This window comes from Danio rerio, chromosome 19, assembly GCF_052040795.2.
Source record: "Danio rerio strain M-AB ecotype USA chromosome 19, GRCz13ab, whole genome shotgun sequence".
Classification (NCBI taxonomy): domain Eukaryota; kingdom Metazoa; phylum Chordata; class Actinopteri; order Cypriniformes; family Danionidae; genus Danio; species Danio rerio.
The window spans coordinates 38,557,501-38,582,500 of record NC_141039.2 but is presented as its reverse complement, the minus strand read 5'-3'; the positions used below and the strand labels follow the sequence as shown (position 1 = coordinate 38,582,500).

Below are 25,000 nucleotides of genomic sequence, written 5' to 3'. Positions count from 1 at the left end.
GTAGTTCAGTTTTTAGTGTTTAAGTTCAGTTCAGTTTAGCTCAGTTCAGTGTGATTTAATCATTACTGAGAGTTCAAACACTGAAGAGCCAATTCATCGATGCGTAGCTCTACCAATCCTGAACCATGCGAGGCAGTGGCGACAGCGGAGAGGGAAAAAAAACTTCACCTGATGGGAGTGAAGAAAAAAAACCTTGAGAGAACCAGACTCAGTTGGGCACGACCATTTTAATTTCTCCGCTGGCCAAAAGTCTTGTGCAGAACTTCATTCGTCGTGGTTTAGGCTGGAAGATGGCCTCAGCGAAGACTTGTCTGTCCCTGGAGCGTCGCTGGAATCAGACTCATGTTCTCCATTCCCCACGACCATCAGCGCAGCAGCAGCTCAGGATATGGCCTGGTCCCGGATATGGAATCCTTGGGATCATCACGTCGCTGGTCTTGGATCCAATCAGTGACTCCGCATCTGAGGACCTCGGGATGAGTATCCCCAGGTGAAAATAGAGAATAAAGAAAATAATTAGCGTAGCTGCTGTTCATAGAGTATATAAGCAAGATGCAGAAGCCAGTGTGGAACCCGCTAGGTGATGCATTGAGTGTATGCTTTACTAAACAGATAGGTCTTTAATCTAGTTTTGAACTGGGAGAGTGTGTCTGAGCCTCGGACGTTATCAGGAAGGCTATTCCAGAGTGTAGGAGCCATGAAAGAGAAGGCTCGACCTCCTTTACTCGATTTTGCTATTCTCGGTACTACCAGAAGCCCTGAATTTTGAGATCTTAAAGAGCGAGTTGGTTTGTAGCGAGACAGAAGGTTGGTTAGATAAACAGGAGCTAGATTATTTAGAGCTTTATAGGTGAGAAGTAGTATTTTAAATTCAATACGAAACTTAACAGGCAGCCAGTGTAAGGAGGATAAAATTGGGGTTATATGATCATATTTTCTAGACCTGGTCAGAACTCTGGCTGCTGCATTTTGTACTAATTGAAGTTTGTTAATAGAGGATGCTGGGCAGCCAGCAAATAGAGCATTACAGTAATCCAGTCTCGAAGTCATAAAAGCATGGACTAGCTTTTCTGCATCTGAGATGGATAGCATATTTCGTAATTTAGCGGTATTTCTCAGATGAAAGAAGGCAGTTTTTGTGACATGGGATATATGGTTTTTAAAAGTTAGATTGCTGTCAAATATGACACCCAAATCTTTTATAGTAGAGCTAAAGCTAACTTTGTATCCTTCTAATTGTAAATTGAGTTGCGAGATCTGCTGTGTGCAAGATTTAGGCCCAATAAGTAACAATTCTGTTTTGTCGGAGTTTAAGAGAAGAAAATTGTTGGTCATCCAGTCTTTGATGTCTTGGATACACTCAGTTAGTTTAGAAAGTTCAGACGTCTCGTCAGGTTTAGTCGAAATATATAATTGAGTATCATCTGCATAGCAGTGAAAGCTGATCCCATGTCTTCTAATAATGTCTCCCAGAGGTAGCATATAAATTGTAAACAGTAAAGGGCCTAAAACTGATCCTTGAGGCACCCCATACTTTACTGGGCAGATTTGTGAAGGCTGTCCATTAAGATTCACAAACTGGTAGCGGTCAGTTAAGTATGACTTAAACCATTGTATAGCCTGTCCCTGGACACCTGTAGACTTTAAGCGATTTATGAGGATATTGTGGTCTATGGTATCAAATGCCGCACTAAGATCGAGTAAAACTAATAGCGAGACGCACCCTCGGTCAGCAGCTAAGAGTAAATCATTGGTTATTTTCACTAAGGCGGTTTCTGTACTGTGGTGAGCCCTGAAACCTGACTGAAACACTTCAAAAATATTGAATATGTATAACATGAGATGGGCGTTGCCATGTTTACTTGCAGCCGCACGTTAGCTTCATTAATAAAATGCAGAACACGCAGGATACAGCATATAAATTCACCAGTTTTACTAGATGGTGTTTGAATATACATGTCTAAAACATAAAGATATGATACATACTTAGAGCTCTGCTTAGCTCAGCGACAGACACCGCGCAAAAGCTCAGTTTGATTTTCTCAGTTGCCGCTCTAGAGGTAAACAAGCTAACGCTAACTTGTCATGCTTGTCAAGCTGGATTGCAGGTAAAACATCAGCAGCAGGGACTTTACGGTCCTCACTTCAAAACAGAACAAAAGCAGGACCCTGCTGTTGAACTCCTTTCCTCCATCCCTGTCTATGAGTTGCCGAACTGTATCAGTGTGCGAGAGGGACCGTGTTCACTCCGCTTCGTGCTGAACTAAAGTGTTTTTTAATGATCAAACGTCTCCATGATGCGCAACACAACTAAATTGTTGCTTTTAATTCACAACGCTTTTAGTAATAATTTTTTATCGATTTGATCGATTTATTTTTGCAGCCCTATATCTAACTTACGCTGTAACCGGAGCACTCTGAGGAAACTCACACCAACACGGGGAGAACATGCAAACTCCACACAGAAATGCCAACTGACCCATCTGAGACTCAAACCAGGCACCTTCTTGCTGTGAGACGCCCCTTTTTGCCGTTTGGTCCAAATTTATTTATATTTTCAGTGTGTTTTTGCAATAAGTGAATGATTGGCTGATACACAGACTACTGACCTTCAATATTTTCACATGTTGTTCTAGATTTTGTGATCATGCTTAGTAACTTGTCTTGGAATATCAAGATGAATTTCTTCATTTTCTTACAAGCTTCAGTTTATTAGATCTCAACACTTGGTGCGTGTGTGACATCTCGATAGTATTTCACAATAAGCGTTCTTTTTTTCCCAAACATGTCTGCAATCTTTTTCTTCGACATCTGCAGCGGGGCTTCTCCATGTGTGAATTGTGTTTGTTTTAGTATAATCTGGCTAGATTTAAACATTTTGACATGTTTTTCCTCAGCTTTGGTTTAATTGGACATAATTATGAAAAGATCTTTATCTGGTGGTGGAGAGAAAACCCTTGGCTGAGGATCAATCAATTTAAAAGATGATTACCAAGACTCTTTTCAATGTTTGAACAAAGCTTCTGCAGCTGTCTTACAAATCAGACTTTCAAACTTCTGAAATGACTGCTTTTGTTGTGGAGAATATCTTGAGCTCTTGCTCTTCGAGGAACAAATGGGAAAATTCATGAATAGATGAATAACAGAGAGATGCGATTCCATTTTGAGGGTTGCTGTTGTGAATTAAGTATAATGACAATTAGTCAGAACTCATTGGCATATTTGCTTTGATAAGTTATGGTAGGGAAGAAAATCTAACTGTAGTGGTGAAAATAATTTTATTTAAAATATGTATTTATTTATTTTTAGTTTTTTTGTTTGTTTGTTGTTCTTGAAACATATGAGTCAAGGACTTGAACTCCCAATATAAATAATATTTATATGTTGCTTTTTATTTATTGATTTATTTATTTAAAACTATAATTTTTTTTTTACATTTATTAATGTATTTATTATTTTTATCATTTAAAGAAACCAAAGTTTGATAGCTTGATGTATGTTTATTTATTGTTAGATCAAATTATGGTGGGGAGGAATGTATTTGTAGTGTTAAGTATATTATTATATTAAATATCACAGTTTGCTTGTTTTATTTATTTATTTAGATTCATTTAACTTTGTTAATGTTTAGTTAATTGATTGATTGATTGATTGATTGGTTGATTGGTTGATTGATTGATTGATTGATTGATTGATTGATTGATTGATTGATTGATTAATTGATTGATTGATTGAGTGAGTGATTGATTTGGAAGAATGTTTATTATTTATTTATTTATTTTATCTGCTGTCAACCATGTACTTGTTTCATTTATATATTTGTTTATTTACCAACGTAAGAACCAAATGCTCATGGCTTAATGTATGTTTGTTTATTTATTTTTTTATTTTATTATATATATATATATATATATATATATATATATATAATCTGTTTTCAACTATGTACTTGCTTCATTTATTTATTTGTTTATTTACAAATTTAAGAACTAAAGGCTTATAGCTCAGTGTATTTTTTATTTCTTTATTTTTATTTATTTCTTTATTTTTATTCATTTTTTTATTTATTTCTTATTAGATCCAATTATGGTGTGGGAGAAAAATATTTATAATGTTAAAATATTAAACCTGCAGCTAAATCGACTAATAAAATAATGCTAAACTTCTTTTGTTGTGAAAAACATCTTGAGCTCATGCTGTCAGAAAGTGAATAAGGAAGTCTTGAATCCCTAGATTATTAATAGATAGATGTGAATCCATTTTGAATAAGCTCGATGTGACCTCTGTCTATCCACCTGTTCCAGCTCAAGATCCCCATATCAGAACAAAAGCTGGCAATAGCGCAATAAAAGATGCAATCTGCACCGGGACCCTCTTCATCCGTCTTGCGTTTGCCATTGTATATCAAATCTAATGTCATGCGACAAGTAGTCAGAACTCAACGTCACTTTCATTATTCCAGCAGGCCTCAAAGGAGACGAAAAAAAAATATAGAGGTTGGCGAATATGGGAGGGGGACATCGTTCTAAATAAATAAATAATGTAGTTGAGAGGATGAAAACTAATTTGGGTAAAGGCGGACCGGTGGGTGATTGATTCTGTGGTAGGCATTAATCTTGTTCTCAACATCTTCATGGCTATCAGTTTTTGTAAGGATGCTTTCAACATGAGGTGTGTCACGCTTTAACCATGAACCATTTTAGGGACATAAAGTTTACTTAGGAATCGGTTCGAAGGGTTTTGAAGTATCGTGGCTTCAATAGTAATAATACTAATTTTACAATTGTTTATGATTTATTTTTAGATCAGATTATTTTAAATGAGTTTTTTTTTATTTTAGATGAGATGATTTTTAAAACATTCTTATAGATTTAATAAATAATGTTGACAGATATTGTTTAATATATTGACGTTATGACAAATAAAAAAATGCCTTATAAATAATAATATTGGTATTTCATTTTATTTATAGTTTATTTATGTTTTATAATATTATATTTATATTTTATTTTGTTTATATTGTCATTGTATTATCACTGTTAGTGAATATATTTTATTTTTAAATAAACAATTTTACTTAATTTATATGATTGTATTTATTTATTTATTTATTATTTTTATTATTTTCCATTTGTATTTATTTATTTTATTTAATTTTTAAATTTTATTTATTTAATTTTCTAATTTTATTTATTTAATTTTCTAATTTTATTTGTTTTATTTTATTTAATTTTTTTCAAATTTATATTTCATTTATTTTCATTTAATTTCATTTAATTTCATTTTATTTTATTTTATTTTATTTTATTTTATTTTATTTTATTTTATTTTATTTTATTTTATTTTATTTTAGAGCTGTGTATTCAAAATAGCTGGCATATCCACCCATCAGCATGATAAACCAGTATCCATCTCTTCAGGTTTCATCATAGTGGAGCTGAACAGTCCTTATGAGCCCGAGTTGGCCAATAATTCCCCAGACGCCTGACGGAGATGTTCTGTCAGTCCTACTCCTGTGTCCCACGAGATGCACTGGGCCTGTTTCAGTTAATGAGCCCCAACTCCACTAATGTGTGTTAAAATAGTACTCTGTGATTCCCTGCTGCTTTAGCATCACTGCATTATGACAGGCACCGGTGCATCAGTATCTCCACGCTACACTTCATTCTCCATGATTACACCCTTGGGCTTCAGGCTTTCACTCTACAACAGGTCCACAAACTCATTCACTCCCATTAGACTCACTGGGTTTTCTTGACCACTGTTATTGTCGTGCAGGAGATTGAAAAACTGTCGGGAGGTTGGCATTTGCTTGAAAAGAAAGCGTTTTTCTTTGCACAAGTTCTCTCAGTTGCCATCTTAAGGCACGATGTGGCTCAATTTGGCTCATCTGTAATGAAAAAGCTCTTTTTGCTTTCAGGCTCTTTGCTATTATAAGGCAAATAAAGTGGTTTTAGAGGGTTTTCTGTCATGTGTGTGTGGGATTACTAGAATTATAAAACATGAATCACTCAGTGAGTTCTCAGCCATTTTGAGGATGTTTTCTAGGAAATTGCTTCATGCATGTTTAGCATTGATTTCTCTGAATTGTATGGTGTGGATGATTGAAACCACAAGGCTTCAATGACACAAGTTAGGCTGCATCCACAAAAAGCCATCATTTCCTCTATCCAGTCTTTTAATTTATTTTTTGTTTTGTTTTTAGCAAAATAGCAAAATAGCAAATAGCCACACAAAACCACTAAAACGGGCTAAAACACTATAGTATACAAGCCAGACCAATATGTGGTGCTGTAATTCAACCTCAGTGATACAATACACACTGTCTTACTTGTCACCTATCTTAGTTTTCGGAACAACAAATAATAGTTGATCATTTGGTATCAGAAGTGGCTCATATGAAAGGTAAAGGCATCTAGATTACGCTTATTTTACCAAAATAAAATACAATCATGCCTTGATTTTTTAAAAATTATTTATTTAGGTCAGTAAGGTTTAACTTCTCTTAGACAAAAGTCTTGTCACTTAACAGAAATAATGTACAGTATAGAATAAAAAGTCATAATGCTGTGGAAAAATAATTAATAATGTGTAAGACTACCATGAGCTTGGACAACTGCATCCATACATCTCTGCAATGACTCAAATAACTTATCAATAGTCATCTGGAAAGGCAAAGAAAGCGTTCTTGCAAGACTCCCAGAGTTCATCAAGATTCTTTGGATTCATCTTCAATGCCTCCTCCTTCATCTTACCCTAAACATGCTCAATAATGTTCAAGTCTGGTAACTGAGCTGGCCAATCTTGGAGCACCTTGATCATCTTTGCTTTCAAGGAACTTTGAGGTGGAGGCTGAAGTATGAGAAGGAGCGCTATCCTGCATTTGCCCTCTTCTGTGCTTTGTAATATAATGGGCAGCAAAAATGTCTTGATATCTCAGGTTGTTGATGTTGCCATCCACTCTGCAGACCCAAACCTCCCCAAACCATGATTTTTCCTTCACCAAACTTGACTGATTTCTATAAGAATCTTGGGTCCATGCAGGTTCCAATAGGTCTTTTTAAGTATTTGTGATGATTATATATACACAATATAGATATTAGCTGTTGACATGAAAATGAAAGGCCACCAGTTTAATATTTATCCACTCTGGGATCCTTTTTTTTAAAAGTGAAGTCTTTATGTGAATTGTTTTCTTTGGTCATATACAGCTTAACGCGTCACTGTGATGACAGGTTTTTAGTGCGCATAGTTGTCTCAAAATTTGAGCAAAAACAAACAAATATAAAAATAAATATTTCACGTTTACATTAAAATTTAACAGAACATTCTATCATTTTCACCCCTAAAGAGCCAGTATTTACAGCAAACAATGGTGTAGTCTTGATAACACTTGATAACACATAATGTGAGTGTGAAATCATGGGATTGTCATCTTCATTACATCCTACACCTACAACATTCATGTTCATGGATGATTTTGTTATGCCAACTGCTTTAGATTCTGAAAACAGAAGCAGCACTGTTTTATCATACTAAATACAGTTGTGTCTAGAATGTGAATAGTGTTATAATGCTGCTCTGTTTATTCTAATAAAACACATGACATATTAAAGTATTGTTGGTGTTTTTCTATAAAACTAAACTGTAAATCGAGTTTGTGGCATCATTAGCATGACAGCAGAGATTCAATTCAATTCACCTTTATTTCTATAGCGCTTTTACAATGTAGATTTTGTCAAAGCAGCTTCACATAGAAGATCATAGTGAATTGAAACAGTGTCGGTCCACTTTTCAGAGTTTAAGTTCAGTTTAGCTCAGTTCAGTGTGGTATAATATTCACTGTTGAGAGTCCAAACACTGAAGAGCAAATCTATCGATGCGCAGCTCTACAGGTCCCGAATCATGCAAGACATGTAAGCGGCGAGGAAAAACTTCACCAATTGGCAAAAGTGAAAGATGAAAAAATCTTGAGAGAAACCAGGCTCAGTTGGGCACGACCATTTCTCCTATGGTCAATAGTCTTGTGCAGAGCTGTAGTCTAGGGTCCGGAGGCTAGAGAATGCTGGACGTCAGACTCATCTGTCCCTGAGGAGTCACAGGAATCAGTCTCATGCTGTCCACTCCTCCATGACCACTTCAGCAGCTGCTCAGGATACGGCCTGGTCCAGGATTATGGAAACCTTATGGTAACACAGAGCATGGTTTAAAATAATAACTTATTTCTCTGGAATTTAGCTTTTTATTTTAAGTTTTGGGATAATGTCAGTACATAAGTTAGCTAATTAAATACACTTTTCTAGTGATTTTGCATATTATTATGAAAAAAAAGTATTGTAATATTATGCCTTTAACTTGAACATACTGTAAAATATTTCCCTGCAATTTGCTTGTACCACACATACAAGTGAGATGCCTTAGAAACAATCATATTAACCTTTTCAAGGATGATTTTGACATTCAGTCATGAATCTAAAAATTTAATCTACCAAAATGAGTTGTTTATCCATCTTGTCAGGATCTTCTTTATTTTCATCTTCTTTTGGGTCTCGCTCCTTGCCGAATAATATTAGATAATTTCCGCTATTATTAAATCATTGGTTTGCATCTCAGAAGCTGTTTTGTGCCTTTGATGGTTTGCAAATGAGATGTAGTAAAAACAGAGAAAAATCACTGGTCAGAGACTCCTCCGCAGAATAAGAAGTGACTGAGCTCGTACTAAATACTAAGCAACCGAAACGCATACGGCATGCACTCATTTAAATGTTAATGATTTCATTTGCAAAAATATAGTGCTAGTGACTCAGACCCATTTTTATCCCCTTCTCTCAGCGCTGGCGGGTTTGCTCGCTCTGAGCTGGAGAAGAAGTTAAAAAATAGTAATTCATTGCATCAGATGCGCAATAAATAGCAAACATGGACTAAGCTCTCGTAAAGTATTCTTACCTCCCCATTCGTCTCATTCTTTCTCCTTCTGTAGGCCTGTCTTGCTTTGTGTCTGTATGGCTTGTTGAGCCAAATCTGACATTTGGTAAATACTGCAAGGATGAGCTTACTTTGCTTTGTCAGGCAACTTTCTGTTGCCTTTTCAGCTTATGTGATTAGCGCTCACTACAATAAAGAAGATGTCCTACTGTGCCTGTCTTATCTGTGTAATTAACACTGATTCTGACAATGCCAAAACCCCAACACCTATACAGAGAAGCTCTGAGCAGGTGGGGTGTTTTTAGCCAACATTTGAAAAAAAAAATAATAATTAAATGGTTTTAATGGTACACATATTTGTGTTTCAGATTGATATTCTCTATGTGTATCAAACAAATATAGTGCAGCTTTAATTCACTTGATGTGTGAATAAAACTCACCCTTGGCTCATAGGAAATATGTGCCTCAACCTACATTTTTGTAAAAAGTTAAATATATTGCTTTGGATATGGTATAGCTGCACGTTTCCAATGACAAATCCAGTTTAGGGCGCTGTCTATATTTTTACGAATTTGAAATGTGTCACTAGGGTAAGTTTTTCTTGTTGTGTAAGTTGTTGTTGTGTTTCAGATACACAACTTTCTTGTACATGTTCACAATCTCTTAAAGAACCACTCACCTAAACTCTTTCCTAAACCCAACTAATAGTGTTTTAAAAAGCAAACGTATGAGAAACAAATACACTGTGACCATGTTGTTTTACCTTGATCTTGCATTGCTTTTTTTGCATTGCTTTTTTTTGTGGTGCGAGTAATCAGTCTAGATGAAGAAGCATGTGTGAGTGTGACCGGAGTGCATGAATGAATATGTAGTCCAGAAATGGCGGAATTGTAGTCCATGAGTTATTGTGAGGGAGATCCAAAGGTCTATGGAGTAGTGATCGCTGGTGATTGTGACAGTACGAGGTCATATGTACTAATACCTTTGGAAATGGTTTAAAATGTGTTGTTGGTTTACTTGCGTTTCATGTGTTTGTGAAATACGCTTTTGCTTGAAATGTTTTTCTCAAGCAATAGTTCAGTCAGAAGTGAAATTCTGTCATCATTTACCCACTATTGTTTTGTGTTTCAACCCCATATGACTTTCCTGCATCTGTAAAATAGAAAACGAGGAACTCTAAGGATCACGATGGCGACTGGCTATAATTATAATCACAGCTTTAAAGTTTTTGCAAAGGGACCAACAATTTAGTCTTTTCTTTACATCAGATGGATTTAAATGGCATGGAAAATTACACTCCAATGGGTCCTGCGATGTCTGGAATATCAAGGAATTTTAAAAGATTTACTCCAGACATTGGAAGTCTATTTATTTTGTCCAAGTCAAGTATTTTCAGGGCTTTTTCTTTGTCATTTTAAATTTGATTCCTATTCATCAAAATTATTGTTTCTAAACTGTTTTTATAACACTGTGTGACATGTTTGCCTATTGTTACAGTTATTTCTATATTTTACTTCTTTTTTAATTCCTTTCTCGTTTTTTAACCAGCAAGCAAATGCAATCATTAGGCTCTACTTGTTCTTTTTCGGTGCTTAATGCTCGACCAGGCCCTCCTGAATTTTATAGGACCAATTTCTGATGATTGTAGCCTAAAATTACAGATTTTGTGCTGACCTTTCTCAAAATTTGCATCAATATTTGGGCCATGTTTTTGCTGTGAAATATATAGACAAATGTACACATCTTAGTTATTACTTTTTTTTTTATCTGTAACGGACAGGAGCATGACAAAAGAGACGAGGATCCATTTACTTGTGGTCAAAGCAGGCAAAGGTCATAACAGGAGCAAACAACACTTGTAATTCAATAACAGGCAAATGTCGAGGCAGGAAGCAAACAATCATGAATTCAAAAGACCATCTAAGTCAAACAAACCAGGCAGGAACAGGAAAAAAGGAACTTTCTCAGAAATGTCCATACATGCCACAAGACTTTGCAATGATAGTGAATGACTGAGCATCCTAAATAGAGCAGATGTTTGTGAACAGCTGCTGTGATAATCAATGAAGTAGTCCAAGAAAGTGTATTCAGGTGTGAGGTGCAAAACGTGATGGTAAATGTAGTCCGGCTGAGTGGCAGAGGTAATGCATTGAGTGCAGCTGATTACTGTTATCATTATCATTACTTTTTTGACATTTTTGCACACCAGATGAACACTTTCTATATGCAAATATAGATATAAAACAATGCAGATGAAAAATATCTTGAACATTTATCATGCTTGACCAAAAATCTGAAAAGCATCTTAAGTTCTTTTGAATTGTGTGCCATTTGCTTGACTTTTGCATCTAATCTACCAATCACAAAATTCTGGAAGAACTGTTTAACAAAACAGCTGCCTGTTTTTCTATTTATTGTACTGTCGGCCATGGAAATTCAGCTTTTTAGTCAGGGAAAGTCTAAATGTTTTACATTTGGCTTTGAGTGGGAACCCTGGAAATAACAAATCAGTCACACATGGACCACTTTTGAAGCTGCTTTTGCATTTTATTGTTGAACACTGAAAACCTTATTCATTGTAATTGTTTGAATAAAAGAAACCCCAACAACCCCAAAGTAAAGTTTTCCTTTAGTGTACTGCAGAGAAAGGAAGACCAAAGTGCAGCACACTCAAAAAAGCCTGTCTTCTCTTTAATATTACAGGTTTACTGGTCCAAACCTGCCATCTCCCATCATCAGCAGCAAGAACTGGCTGAGACTCCACTTCACATCAGATGGAAACCACAAACTGAGAGGCTTCAGTGCTCAGTATCAAGGTAAGAGATGAGCTGTCGTGGGAGTGGTGCTTTTACTTGTGTATGTCTATGTAACAAGACATAGAAATCGCTCTGGGGTCTTAGCTGTCAAAAACATCTGGAGAAATGAGTGAAACAGACTGAAAGGAGAGAGATGGAGAAAGTTAAAGGGTAGATGTGCTGTATACAGGCCTGTTTTCACGACTTACAGTATTCTATGCAGCATTCTGCTCATTATAAGTGTGTGTGCTTTTTATTATTAGTGAATAAGGTGAACGTATTTAATGTTATATTCTTTATATAACAGTGTATTAGCATGCAGCTTTTTGGTTACACATTTGTGTTGTGTTTGTTCATTCATTCATTCATTTTATTTTTCGGCGTAGTCCCTTTATCAATCTGGGGTCGCCACAGCGTAATGAACCGCCAAGTTATCCAGCTTTTTTTTTTCATGCAGCAGATGCCCTTCCAGCCACAACACATCACCTGAAAACATCCATACACTCTCATTCACAAACACACTCATACACTACGGTCAATTTTAGCATACCCAATTCACCTGTACCACATGTCTTTGGACTGTGGGGGAAACTGGAGGACCCAGAGGAAACCCACGCAAACACAGGGAGAACATGCAAACTCCACACAGAAATGCCAACTGACCCAGCCTAGGCTCAAACCAGTGACCTTCTTGCTGTGAGGCGAATGTGCTACTCACAGCGTCACCGCATCACCATTTTTGTTAGTTTGTTTATTTTATTTTATTTTATTATTTTATTTGATTTGATTAGATTTTTAAAAAATATATTTGATTATTTATTAGTTATTTTTGTAATTATTATTGTCATCATTTACTTATTTTCCCCTTGCCCAAGCATGAGTTTCTATTTACTGTTGAACACAAAATATTTGTGTATCTTGAAGAATATTGGAAACTGATAGCCTTTGATTTTTGACAAGGTTTTTGTTATTGTCATCCTGAAATGCCATTGGCCACTGGTTCCTGTTTTTTTTTTCCCCCAAATATTTTATTTTATGTGAAAACAGAAGATAATTCATAAATATTTGGAACAAATTAAGCTTAAATAAATTGAGAATTATTTGATTTTATTTTTTAATTTAATTTAATTTAATATAATTTAATTTAATTTAATTTAATTTAATTTAATTTAATTTAATTTAATTTAATTTAATTTGATTTTGTTTTTGTTAGCTCAAACAAATAGGATGATATTTCTCTTCCCTTTTATAAAGGATTCTACTATTTTATGTATTTATTTATTTATTCATTCATTTATTTATTTATTTATTTAGTTAGTTAGTTAGTTAGTTAGTTAGTTAGTTAGTTAGTTAGTTAGTTAGTTAGCTCAAATGGGAAGATTTTTCTCTTCCCTTTTAAAAATTATTTTATTTTATTTTATTTAAACAGACATGAAAAACATTTGCTCAAACAAATAAAAGATTTTTCTCTTCCCTTTTAAAAAAATATTTATTTATTTATTTATTTATTCATTTATTTATTCATTTATTTATTCATTTATTTATTTATTTAGCCCAAACACATTTTTAAAAAGTATACTATTTTATTTTACTTTATTTCTAGTGCTGACATTCAGCATACCCCTATAAACTGCAACTGACAATGTTAATCTGTTGTTATAATTGGACTAAGATAATTTGAATCATGTTTGGTAAATGCTATTTAGTTAGTTTAATATCCCCATTTTCTGACACACAGACACACACGCACACATGCAGTGTCTGGCTTCACTCTCATCACACTCTGCAGTTCAGAGTTCAGCACTCAGAGGAGATGAGCAGAGGATCGGGATTAATCAGCTCAGCTACAGGAAACAAAGACCCAATCTGCAGGAATTTCACCTCCTGTATAAGCAGATCAGAGCGATGGGATGGGATTACAGGCCTGAAGTTTGATAAATAAATACTTTTAGAGTATCAGGAAGAAAGAAAGGAGAGTTAAGCTCTTAATTAGATTTTGCATTGACCTCTCTCCTTTTTTATTTTACCTCTCTTCCTTCCTCTTTAACCTTTAGTGAAATGCTCTGAAATGAGTAATGTCCGAAGAGAAGACACTCTTTACATAACAAGCTACTTAGCTGGCTCTCAGTCTTTTTCCAGGACTGCCGGAGATTATGTATTGAGAAGAGGGTTAAGCGGTTTTGGAGAGTGACTTATTCAAATGGTGTTATGGTTTTATAGGATAGTGAATGTGCCAAATGGAAGCGGTGGTAATAAAATGTTGATGATGTTGAAAATATGAGATGAATATTAGAAAAGATGAACAGTAGGACAGAAAGAAAGAAAGAAGATTTTACAAAAAGTAATACATCTGGGGCCGATGGTTCGAGTCCCGGCTGGGTCAGTTGGCATTTCTGTGTGGAGTTTGCATGTTCTTCTCGTGTTCAAGTGGGTTTCCTCTGGGTGCTCCGGTTTCCTCCACAGTCTAAAGACATGCGTTATTGGTGAATTGGGTAAGCTAAATTGGCTGTCGTGTATGAGCGTGTGTGAATGAGAGTGTGTATGGGTGTTTACGCTTTAGGGTTGCAGCTGGAAAGGTATCCGCTGTGTAAAATATGCTGGGATAGTTGACCGTTTATTCCACTGTGGCGACCCCTGATGAATAAAGGGGCTAAGCTGAAGGAAAAATGAAATGAAAGTAATACATGTACAGTTGAAGTCAGAATTATTTTGCCCCCCTTAATTATTAGCACCCTTGTTTATTTTTCCCCAATTTCTGTTTAACGGAGAGATTTTTTCAACACATTTCTAAACATAATAATTTTAATAACTTAATCTAATAACAGATGCCTTTTATATTTGCCTAAATAATATTTTACTAAATATTTTTCAAGACACTTCTATACAGATTAAAGTGACATTTAAAGGCTTAACTAGGTTAATTAGGGTAACTATGCAGGTTAGGGTAAATAGCCAAGTTATTGTATAACGATGATTTGTTCTGAAAAAAATAAATAACTTACAGGAGCTAATCATTTTGTCCTTAAAATGGCTCTTAAAAATATTCAAAACTGCTTTTATTCTAGCTGAAATAAAATAAATAGGATTTTTTTTTTTTCAAGAAGAAAAAAATATTATCAGACATAAAAATTTCCTTGCTCTGTTGATCATCATTTGAGAAATATTAAAAAATATATATAAATCAAAGGGAAGCTAATATTTCTGACTTCAACTGTATAATTAATTTAACCAATAACATAATTCCAAGTTTAAAGTGATTGAATGAATAAAAAAAGAACATAAACATGAACATAAAATACAAAATAAAAAGCAAGATAGAATAAAAAAGAACAATAAATGCACAAATAAAAGCTAAAAAGAAAAAAAAAAAAAAATTGAAACTACTAATAATGAAAGCTATGAAGATAGAAAGAAAAAAAAAAGAAAGAAAGGACAGGGAGAACATACAAACTTCTGTGTATGAAATGTACTTTGTATATAAATTTGCCTTTCTTACCAAAAATACATTTAAAAATTTTTACATTTTCCTCAAGGCAGTAAAAAATTAAATTATAAATAACAAATAGAGTGAAAAAAAAGAAAGAACCATTGCTAGAAAGAATGAACAATACATAGAATGGCAAAAGAGAAAGGAAGAGGAAAATTAAAAGAAAGATTGCACGAATAAAGAACATTCAAATAACAAATAAGCTGAAACAAAAGAATCAAAAATAGAAAATTAAGCTACAATTAATGACAAAAATCTAACAAAAAGAAAGAAGGAAAGAAAGAAAGAAAGAAAGAAAGTACTAGAAATTATACAACTATGAAAGTTCAAGCTACAGTAGATTGATTGAGTGCACAATTATTCTCAGTTACTTTAAAGATGAAGTGTGTAATTTTAGTAATACAAAAAAGTAGTGACACTTCACCTTTAAGGTGGTTATGAATATAATTCATTCAAAATGCCTAAATGGAATTGATTTGCTACTGTTGGGTTTTGCAAAAGCAGCTGATTGCTAATGGTAAATATCTCCATTACAAATGCTTCCCCAAATTCTGATTTTCTTTTAAGAGCTTTAAGTGCTGAAGCTTTGAGACAATAAAACCGAAAACAATGACAGCCTGCATGCGTGTGCGTTTGCGTACAAAATGCACGCTGGCATTATTTTGTCGCTTTTTCAACAAACATGCTGTGCTTTGTTCACACACAATAGGCTTTTTTGTACTAGAATGACAGCATCTTTGAAAGACTGTAATTTTAATTACAATGTGGTTCATGATTTGTAATGCCTAGCAAGCATCTGGCCTATGCTTATGTATTTTTTTCAGCTTGTCCTTATCCTTCTTGCTCTCAAATAATCGTGTTGTAATTCTTTTGACTTTCAGTGAAGAAGATGACAGAGCTGAAGTCCAGAGGGGTGAAGATGCTGCCAAGTAAAGACAACCACAGCAAGATATCAGTTTGTAAGTCAAGCTCTCCATGTTTAAGAAGGACATTTTCTACATTAACATTATGTTTACATAAATGCACCTGGCAGATGCTTTACTCTGTGACGTACATTTGCATTTAAGGCATAATTGATCAATTTATGCACTCACTGAACATGACCTTGGCATTTCTAGCATAAAAAAAATGTATTATACTTTAGCTGAAATCAAAATCAAATATCATTCTGAACAAAGTCAGGCAAACAAAATAAGTTGTTTCATATATTAAAGTGTAATTATATTTAAACGTAGTTGTAATTGTAACTTTAGTGCCATTTATAGAGCTCCAAATCAGTATACTAGTCATTTAAAACAGAAATACTGATGCCAAAAATGCAGCTTTGCCATTATATCAATACATGTAAACATATTAAATAGAGTACATACACATTTGGTTCAATTATGGACAAACTCAATGTTGGGTTAAAACCACCAAGCCATTTTGGAAGTGTAAATACAATTTAGATGTACTTGGTCACAATTTTTAAAGTTGGCATTAATTTAATTACCAGTTACTTCCTTGAAAAGTAGTTTACTTAATTTGTTCATATTGCATTGCACAACATTTCTAGTGCTATTAAGGTAGGGTATGGGTAAAGTCTGGACAGGTTTGGAGAAATGAGTAGGTTTAAGGGTGGTTTAAGGTGTAAGGGATGTATCAACAGTGTAATTATACTTTTGTAACCCCGCTGGTCCAACACCACCCAGCCCCCTCCAAACTGGGATCGAAGCTGGCGACTCTTTAGGAGTCGGTCGATTTAACAAGAAGGCTAAAGACCATGGCCTCTAGAATCACTAGAGCAGCTTTTCGGGTTCAGAGGAGTGAGGTCAACCTGCACTGCACTAGCTGGCTTATGTTACACCCCCCAAACCTCACTCCCATCTGGGTCACGGCACCAATGTAACTCTTCCAGTCCACACAGTCCATTCTGAGCTGGGATCGAACCAGCAACTCTCCTCTTGAGAGTTGGTTGCACTAACAAGGAGGTTTAAGGCCATGGCCACTAGCAACTGTCATCAGAGCACTTTTTCGGGTTTAGAGGAATGAGGTCTACCTGCACTTCTCTACTAGCTGACCTCTGTTAAAATTGCAATTACAGAAATGAATTACATATGTAATTACAAGCAGATAATATAATCTATATTACCTAATAAAACCTAATATACATTGTTAAAAAATGTATTTACAGAATTATTACATTGTACCAACTTAGTTGTTTTGTTATTAAAGTCACTTAATAATGAAACCAAAAGCAAGAAGCTTTTTTTTGTTGATAATGTAGTTGTTTCAGGAATGTGTCTTAGTTTTTATATCAAGCATGGGTAAACTGAAAAACTTGAATTGACTTTAAAATATTTCATAAAGCTAAAATATTCTTGCTCTTTACAAAATACATTTCAGGGTTTTTTTCACATTGTCATCATTGTCCATCGTCCATGAATTGCTAAAAGCAGCAGCACGCTTTCGTACATTCTGACTGCATGAGCACACAACCTTGACCATCACTATTATCTTTATTCTACACTGTCAATTGGAGACAAATGGAGCCACTTCTCTCCCTAAGGCCAAAGGGGAGGGGAAATAACTTACCGTTCTCATTGTTGGCAAAACAGAGCTTATCGAAGGCTGGGTAATTGCATTGTGCGCTGAGAGTCTTCTTCAGCCTGCTTTCTTCTGTTATGCCTTCTTTATTTACATTTCTATTACCTTTACATCATTGTGAGAAAATGTCAGCCTGCCTGTGTGAGCATGTGCCCATTGAGGGTGTCATCAGGGATCCCAATACCAGCACCATGGCCGGCAGTGTCTCAAAGGCAGCGCTGACAAGCTTGGCCTTTTGTCCCACATCAATATGCATGAGTGCAGAAACCCATGCGCGCCTCAGCCAATCAACATGTGTCACTTCAGGTTTTCCCTTCACCATCCTCTCCTGCCTCCTAGCCACCTAACTGCAGAAACTGAAGCGGTGGCCAACCTCCTTGACCCCATGTGTCATTTCCACTTCCTGCAGAGCTGGATGACTCTGGCTAGTGTGTTTTGATGGCGGAGAATGTTTTGTGCTCGCATAATGATGTCTGAAAATATCGTGGCGTTCTTGGGAGGACTGATTGATTCCTTTGTTCATTCAATAAACCTCCTGGGAAGGCTGTGCAGACAGTTGAATACATTTACAGATGGACTTGTTCTGTTCACAGGGTAAATTCATGCTGAGTTTCAAATCAGCTTCACAGACTGAAGGTGATTCTGCTTTTAGGCAGCAATTGGATGAGCAAAATATTGAAGTTGTGTATCTTTACAGTAAGTATAGCCAGTCATTTGCTTTTTTTTTTATTTTATTTTTTTTTACAAAAAATAGTAGGGCACAGTCCATTTCATCTCTCTTAAAAGTATGGACACACAGCTCATGTAACGGAGGCCATCTAGTAGAAGCTGTGGGAATCAACCTCATTCCCTTGGCCTCAAGAGGCACACTAGCATCCTTTATAGTGCACATTTAGCGCCCAGCCCACATGCTGTTCAGAGCAGGGTTACATTGGTGCAGTGACCCGGTTGGAAGTGAGGTTTACTCAGGTAAGCATAACAGAGGCCAGCTTTTAGAATATGCGTGAGTAAACATCTTTATCCTTGGCTCAAAAGGCATACTAAAAAAGCACACTAGAATCATTGTCAGTGTGCCTGCTTTCCATGCCAGGAACACTGGTTCAAATCTCATTCAGAACTTGTCGAGCTGATCTGGAGGGTTTGCATTGTAATGTAATGTGTATTTTTATAGCGCATTTATTGTGTATGGCCATACACCCAAAGCGCTTTACAGTTATGAAGGGGGCCTCTCCACACCACCACCAGTGCGCAGCATCCAATTGGATGATACACCGGCAGCCACAGGAACACAGGAAAACGACACCACACCACACACCAGCTATGGGTGGAGTGGAGAAACAGAGCCATATATATATAGAGCCAATTCAGTCGATGAGGATGATTGAGAGGCCATGATGGGTAAGGGCCAATGGAGAGAATTTGGCCAGGACACCGGGGTTACACCCCTACTCTGTATGAGAAGTGGCCACATAAAAACAGGACCTTGGTTTAAAGTCTCATGCAAAAGACAGCACTGACAGTATAGTGTCCCCTTCAGTTTACTGGGGCATTAAGACTCACACAGACCACAGGTTGAGTACCCCCTGCTGAACTCACTTGCACCACTTCCAACAGCAACCTAGTTTTCCCTTTCGGTTTCCCATCCAGGTACTGACCAGGCTCAGCCCTGCTTAGCTTCAGTAAGTAACCGGTCTTGGGCTGCAGGGTAATACGGCTGTGGTGCCGCATCTTGGATTAGAGTGATGTTTAGTGGAGTTAGTGTAGTAGCCATTAATGCTTTTGCCTCAAGAGGCAGACTTTAATCTTGATCAAAAGAAAATCTGGAAGGGTTGTGTTGGTGCCGTGACCCGGATGAGAGCGATGTTTAGTTAGGTGAGTGTAACAGTGACTTCAGGAATGACTAGTAATTCTAGAAGCTGTTTATTTTAACTTGTTTTTTTAGTGTGCCCTACCCTATGTTGGAGAAACTGGTTTGAATACTGTTCTGAGTGGAGTGAGTACATCCAGAAGGGCGTTCATTAGAGCTGATTGAGGTGAGGTTTAGGAGATGGAATATAAGTTCAGCTGTTAGAAGAGAAAATATCACCTTAATGGCATCAAGAGTCTTAACAACAATTGACTTTGAAGGCTGTGGTCTGTAGCACTGTTGTTAGTGTGCCCACCTTCCTTGCAGAATTGTGGCATTTAATTGTGCCATGATCTTAATCAGAGTGGCATTAGTGTAATAGAGGCCAGCTAGGAGTAGCTGTGTGCGTAAACTATGTGAGATCACAGTTTTATCAGGAATATGAACATATTATTTAAGTTTAGCAACTGCAAGTGGATGATTCACCTTTCAGTATATTTTAGGGGCATAAATTGAATTTTTTCTATTTTAGTTCTTATTGAATAGGTTGAAAATAATTAGAGGAACATCTTGCCATACCACATGGGTCAATAAGTTCCCAAGGGTAAATGTATTCCTGTATTTTTTTACACAAGCTTTAGAGCACATATAAAAGAACCAAAGCTTTCTTTTAATGTTTAAAATAGAGCCTTAAGGGAAGGTTAGCAACGTCACACCAGGAAGGTCCCGGCTGGGTCAGGTGACATTTCTGTGTGATATTTGCATGTTCCTCTGGTTGTCACGTTGGTTTCCTCTGGGTGCCCTGGTTTCCACAACAGTCCCTAAAACAGTAGGTGTTGGCGAATTGGATAAACTATAGTGGACTATAGTGTGTGAATGAGAGAGTGTGTGGGTGTTTCCCAGCACTTAGAGTTCACGAGTCAGTGTACTCTCAATGTTTGGTTGCAGCTGGAAGTGCATCCTTCACATAAAACATATGACAGAGTAATTGTGGTTTCATTCTGCTGTGATGACCCGTGATAAATCACAGACTAAGCTGAAGGAAAGTGAGTGCATGAGTCTTAATTGTTAAAACACAAAATGCTCTATGTTAATGACCTATAACTGAAATTGAAATGATATCATAATAGCAATAAATTATGAATATCATATGAATAATTTCACTCAACTGACCCCAGGAGTTGTTAAATATGTAGATCTACTTAACAGAATAACCCTGTGAATTAATCATAGTACAATTAAATAATAAAAACATAAGCAACATGTCACTGCTGATTCTAAGGGCTGAGTTTTATACACCAGGATTTTACAATCTGATTTTTCTGAGGAAGCTGCAGGGGGTTGTAAGTTGATTAAAAGCTAAAAAAAAAAAAAAAAAAACCTAATGCATAAACAAAATAAATAAGTAGGGCTTCACATGGGGTCATTATAAAAAGGTGGCATGGCTTAGTTGCAGAAGGTTTCATTTTACTTTGAACAAAACATTTACTAAAACTATATTTATGTATTTATTATAACTAAGTTTTTGACCAACCATTAACCAACATCAGACAACCCTAAACAAGATTGCAACCCCTGAAAAATGCCAAGGTTTTGACTTGAAGTTTTCACTTAAATATTAATGTATATATATATACATACATATATATATATATATATATATATATATATATATATATATATATATATATATATATATATATATATATATATATATATATATATATATATATATATATATATTATTTATTTATTTATTTATTTTTTCATCATTTTATTGTATTTTTTGGGGGGGAAAAATCAGAGTGGCATAAAAGTTTAAACACCACCTACTCTTTCATACCCACCTGTTTCAATTGATACCAACCTTTCTTATCATTTTTGTCTTTTGCAGTGTCGCAGATGGGGGTGGCGCAAGGACACAACATGTGCCCAGATCCAGGAATCCCGGAGAGGGGCAAAAGAAAAGGCTCTGATTTCAGGTGAGAAATGAGTTTATGGATTACTTATTAAAATAGTCCACTGAGAGGACACAGAGGAAAGAGCAAAGAGGAGTGCAGTTAATTTAGTGTTTGTAATGCCAGGATGATGAATAGCAAGAGATGCAGGAGGTGGGCACCTGTTTAATTTCTTATTGGCCTTTTAATTCTCAGGGCTCATGGAGGATATTTGATCAGCATAAACATGGGCTGTGGGCTCCCAAAGGTCAAAGCGTGTGTGAGAGAGAGAGAGAGAGAGAGAGAGAGAGAGAGAGAGAGAGAGATGGAGAATGTGAGAGAGAGATTATTAATGTTGTATTGTATTTATACAAAATGGATGATTATGTAAATTAAAACAGCAGGCCAATGGGGTAAATTTAAGGGGAAAAAACACCAGGAGAAATTTGAAAATTACAATTAAAATAATAAAATATGACAAAAGTCCTAACAAAATTCATAAAACTAACCACATTATCTGCTTAATTCTGAATTTATTATAGTGAACAATAAATCCATATAGTGTAATTTAGTTTCTGAAATAAATTAACATCTGTTCATCTGTCCCACTTCTTTTTTATTTAAACAATCAGGTGATAAAGTTTTATCATTATGGGAAGAGTTTCATTCTTGCCCCTGCGACAAACTTATGTACTTGATGCGAGTATGAAGTAAGGACTGGTGATAGAGAGTTGCTTTAATCAAGTCTGATACTGCACGCTAAATGGAAAGAAAACTTCTGTGTTTCCCAGACAACATTTGTAAATGTGTCCCCAGTGTGTTGAGTTCACTGTGTATGCACTTTGCACAATGGAGGTGCGGGTGTATGTGGTCGTCTACTGACTTGGTAGGTGTAGAGAATAGTGTTAAACAGCCGTGTCTGTATGTCCTATCCCAGGGGTGCTCAACCTTGTTTCCGGCGATCTACTTTCCTGCAGAGTGTTAGCGCGAACCCTGATCAAACACAACTAAACCGACTAAGTAGGATCTGATGGAGCACTTGGTAAATAAAGCCAGGCCAGTTGTGTTTGAGCAGTGTTCCAGCTGAAGTCTGCAGGAAGGTAGGTCTCCAGAAACATGTTTGTCTACTATGCCTTCACAAAATGCAGTTCCAGTGTCATTTCATTCATTTTTAAAATCATATTTAATTTTATTTTATTTTATTTTATTTTATTTTATGCATATTATTTTATTTTATTTTATTTTTTATTTGCAAAAACACAAATTTTTATTTTATTTTATTTTATTAGCTCAAACACAAATATATTTTTTTAATGTTATTAGCACAAACAAACATTTATTTTATATTTTATTTTATTAGAAAATTAAAAACACAAATATTTATTTTTATTTAATTTATTAGCACAAACACAAATATTTTATTTTATTTTATTTTATTAGTACAAACACATATATTTATTTTATTTAATTTTATTAGCACAAACACAACTATTTATTAAATTTATATTTTTATTATTATTATTATTTTTTATTATTTTTATTATTATTATTATTATTATTATTATTATTATTGTTGTTGTTGTTTTATTTTTTTCCAACTCAAATATAAGGGAAGCTTTTTCTCTTTGCTTTTAAAAAGTTTGTGTCCAACTCTAAGCAATAGTAAAGTGACCAGCGAGTCTATATGAACGTCACTGGAGAATGACCCACGAGACAAACCAGGTGAAATGTGAGCCATCATTTATGATCGAGAAAGAGAACAGAGCTCAAAGGAGATTGAAAATGAGACAGAGGTCTGGACCTATCTAATTGAGTGGGGCCAGAGCTATAGTCGTGTCATTTCCAGGCGAAGCGCTGCTACAGAGGGGCCCGCCGTGCAAGTTAGGCTGTCAACGTCCCCCCGCAGGGTGAATGGCAGGGCCCTAGAGGATTCTAACACGGACAAATGGGGACAATCCGTTTTACACTCACTAGCTCTCAGGGCAATCACAGCGGGGAAGTGAAAGACAATCGAAACTTTTTTGCCGGAATGTTCTTAGCCCCAGCTACCTGAGCACCCTTTCATCAGCGGGCCAGGTAATGGAAGAAGCAAAGCGATGCATCTGGAAGTGCACATCACAGCTTCCCAAAGGCTGTCCATTACGAGGAGCAGACAGGAGCATGGCTGCCGGCGACAGTGAATGGCTATTTATGCTGACATGCTATTTGTTTTATACGTGAACATTCCAGCTAACGTGTTCGGAGTTGGGAGATGCTGTGGAGAGCTTGAGTAGTTTGCATCTGTGCACATTTGGAAAACAGATCCAGAGACATGTTATAAGATGGCATTGTTCATCTGCATTTCTTTTCTATAGGAGAAGTGATGGAACGTTGATGGCACAGACATTGTGAAGCAATATTGGGTAACACTTTAAAATATTGGTCCTTTAGTTAATGTATTTACTAACATGAACAAACTTTTAGTGATACATTTAATATGATATTTATTAATGTTTGTTAATGTTATTTAAGTTAAATCACATTGGTTCATATTAGTTCACAGTGCATTAACTAAGGTTAACAAGCACAACTTTGGTTTTAAATAATGCATTTGTTAAGATTAAGCTATGAATAATAGATACTTGACAAGATTATTTATAGTTACATTCTTATTATATTCATATACACTAACATTAGCTAATGGACCATTATTCTAAAGTGTTGCTCAATATTGTTTATTCGCTTTATTAAAAAAGTAGTTTGCCTCCTGGTGAAGTTCTTCTGTTGAACACAAAGAAAGAAACTTGGAAAAACTTTTGGAAACATAATGATTGACTTTAATAGTATTGTTTTTGCTATAATGGATGTGAATAGTTAACAGTTTCCAACATTCTTAAAAATATATACATTTTTTTGTCAGCCAGAAAAAAAGACACTCAGAAAGATTTGAAACCACTAGAGAATGAGTAAACAGTATTTATTTATTTATTTATTTATTTATTTTATTTTATTTATTTATTTATTTTTTTTTGTTCAACAAATTTAAGAAACTCATACAGGTTTGGAACACGTGGATGGTGAACAAAATATTTAATTTTGTGAAGTTTGACGACTGTATTTAGAAAAAAAGTTTTCCAACATTCTTCAAAAAAAAAAAAAAAAAGTAAGGAACTCAATGCAGCCTGATGTAGTCATCTGCAGTCACATATCGACACCTGTCCATCAGCTATAAGAGTCCCCGGTAACCCGAACCAATTATAGAGTGGCACCATTGTTTATGGGTCATTTGCATCACGCTACTTGGATTGTCTTTGCATTGCCTAACACAATGAACATTACATATATTTCTATATGATGTAAAATTAGTCCAAATAAAATGACTTCACTGATGCTTTTTTTCCTGTAACAACAGCGCAGCGGATAACAGTAAATCTAATTATTATTA

General features: G+C 35.4%; 1 protein-coding gene across 2 annotated transcripts in view; it reads left to right on the top strand.

Moving 5' to 3' along the window:
- The window catches only part of csmd2 (CUB and Sushi multiple domains 2), a 543,176-nt gene that overhangs the window by 225,781 nt on the left and 292,395 nt on the right, over positions 1–25,000 (top strand). For both annotated transcript variants that reach the window (XM_087295937.2, XM_087295938.2), the window contains exons 6-8: positions 11,629–11,741; positions 16,089–16,166; positions 21,534–21,621. In XM_087295937.2, coding sequence (XP_087152063.2) covers positions 11,629–11,741; positions 16,089–16,166; positions 21,534–21,621 — 279 coding nt within the window. The remainder of the gene's footprint in view (positions 1–11,628; positions 11,742–16,088; positions 16,167–21,533; positions 21,622–25,000) is intronic.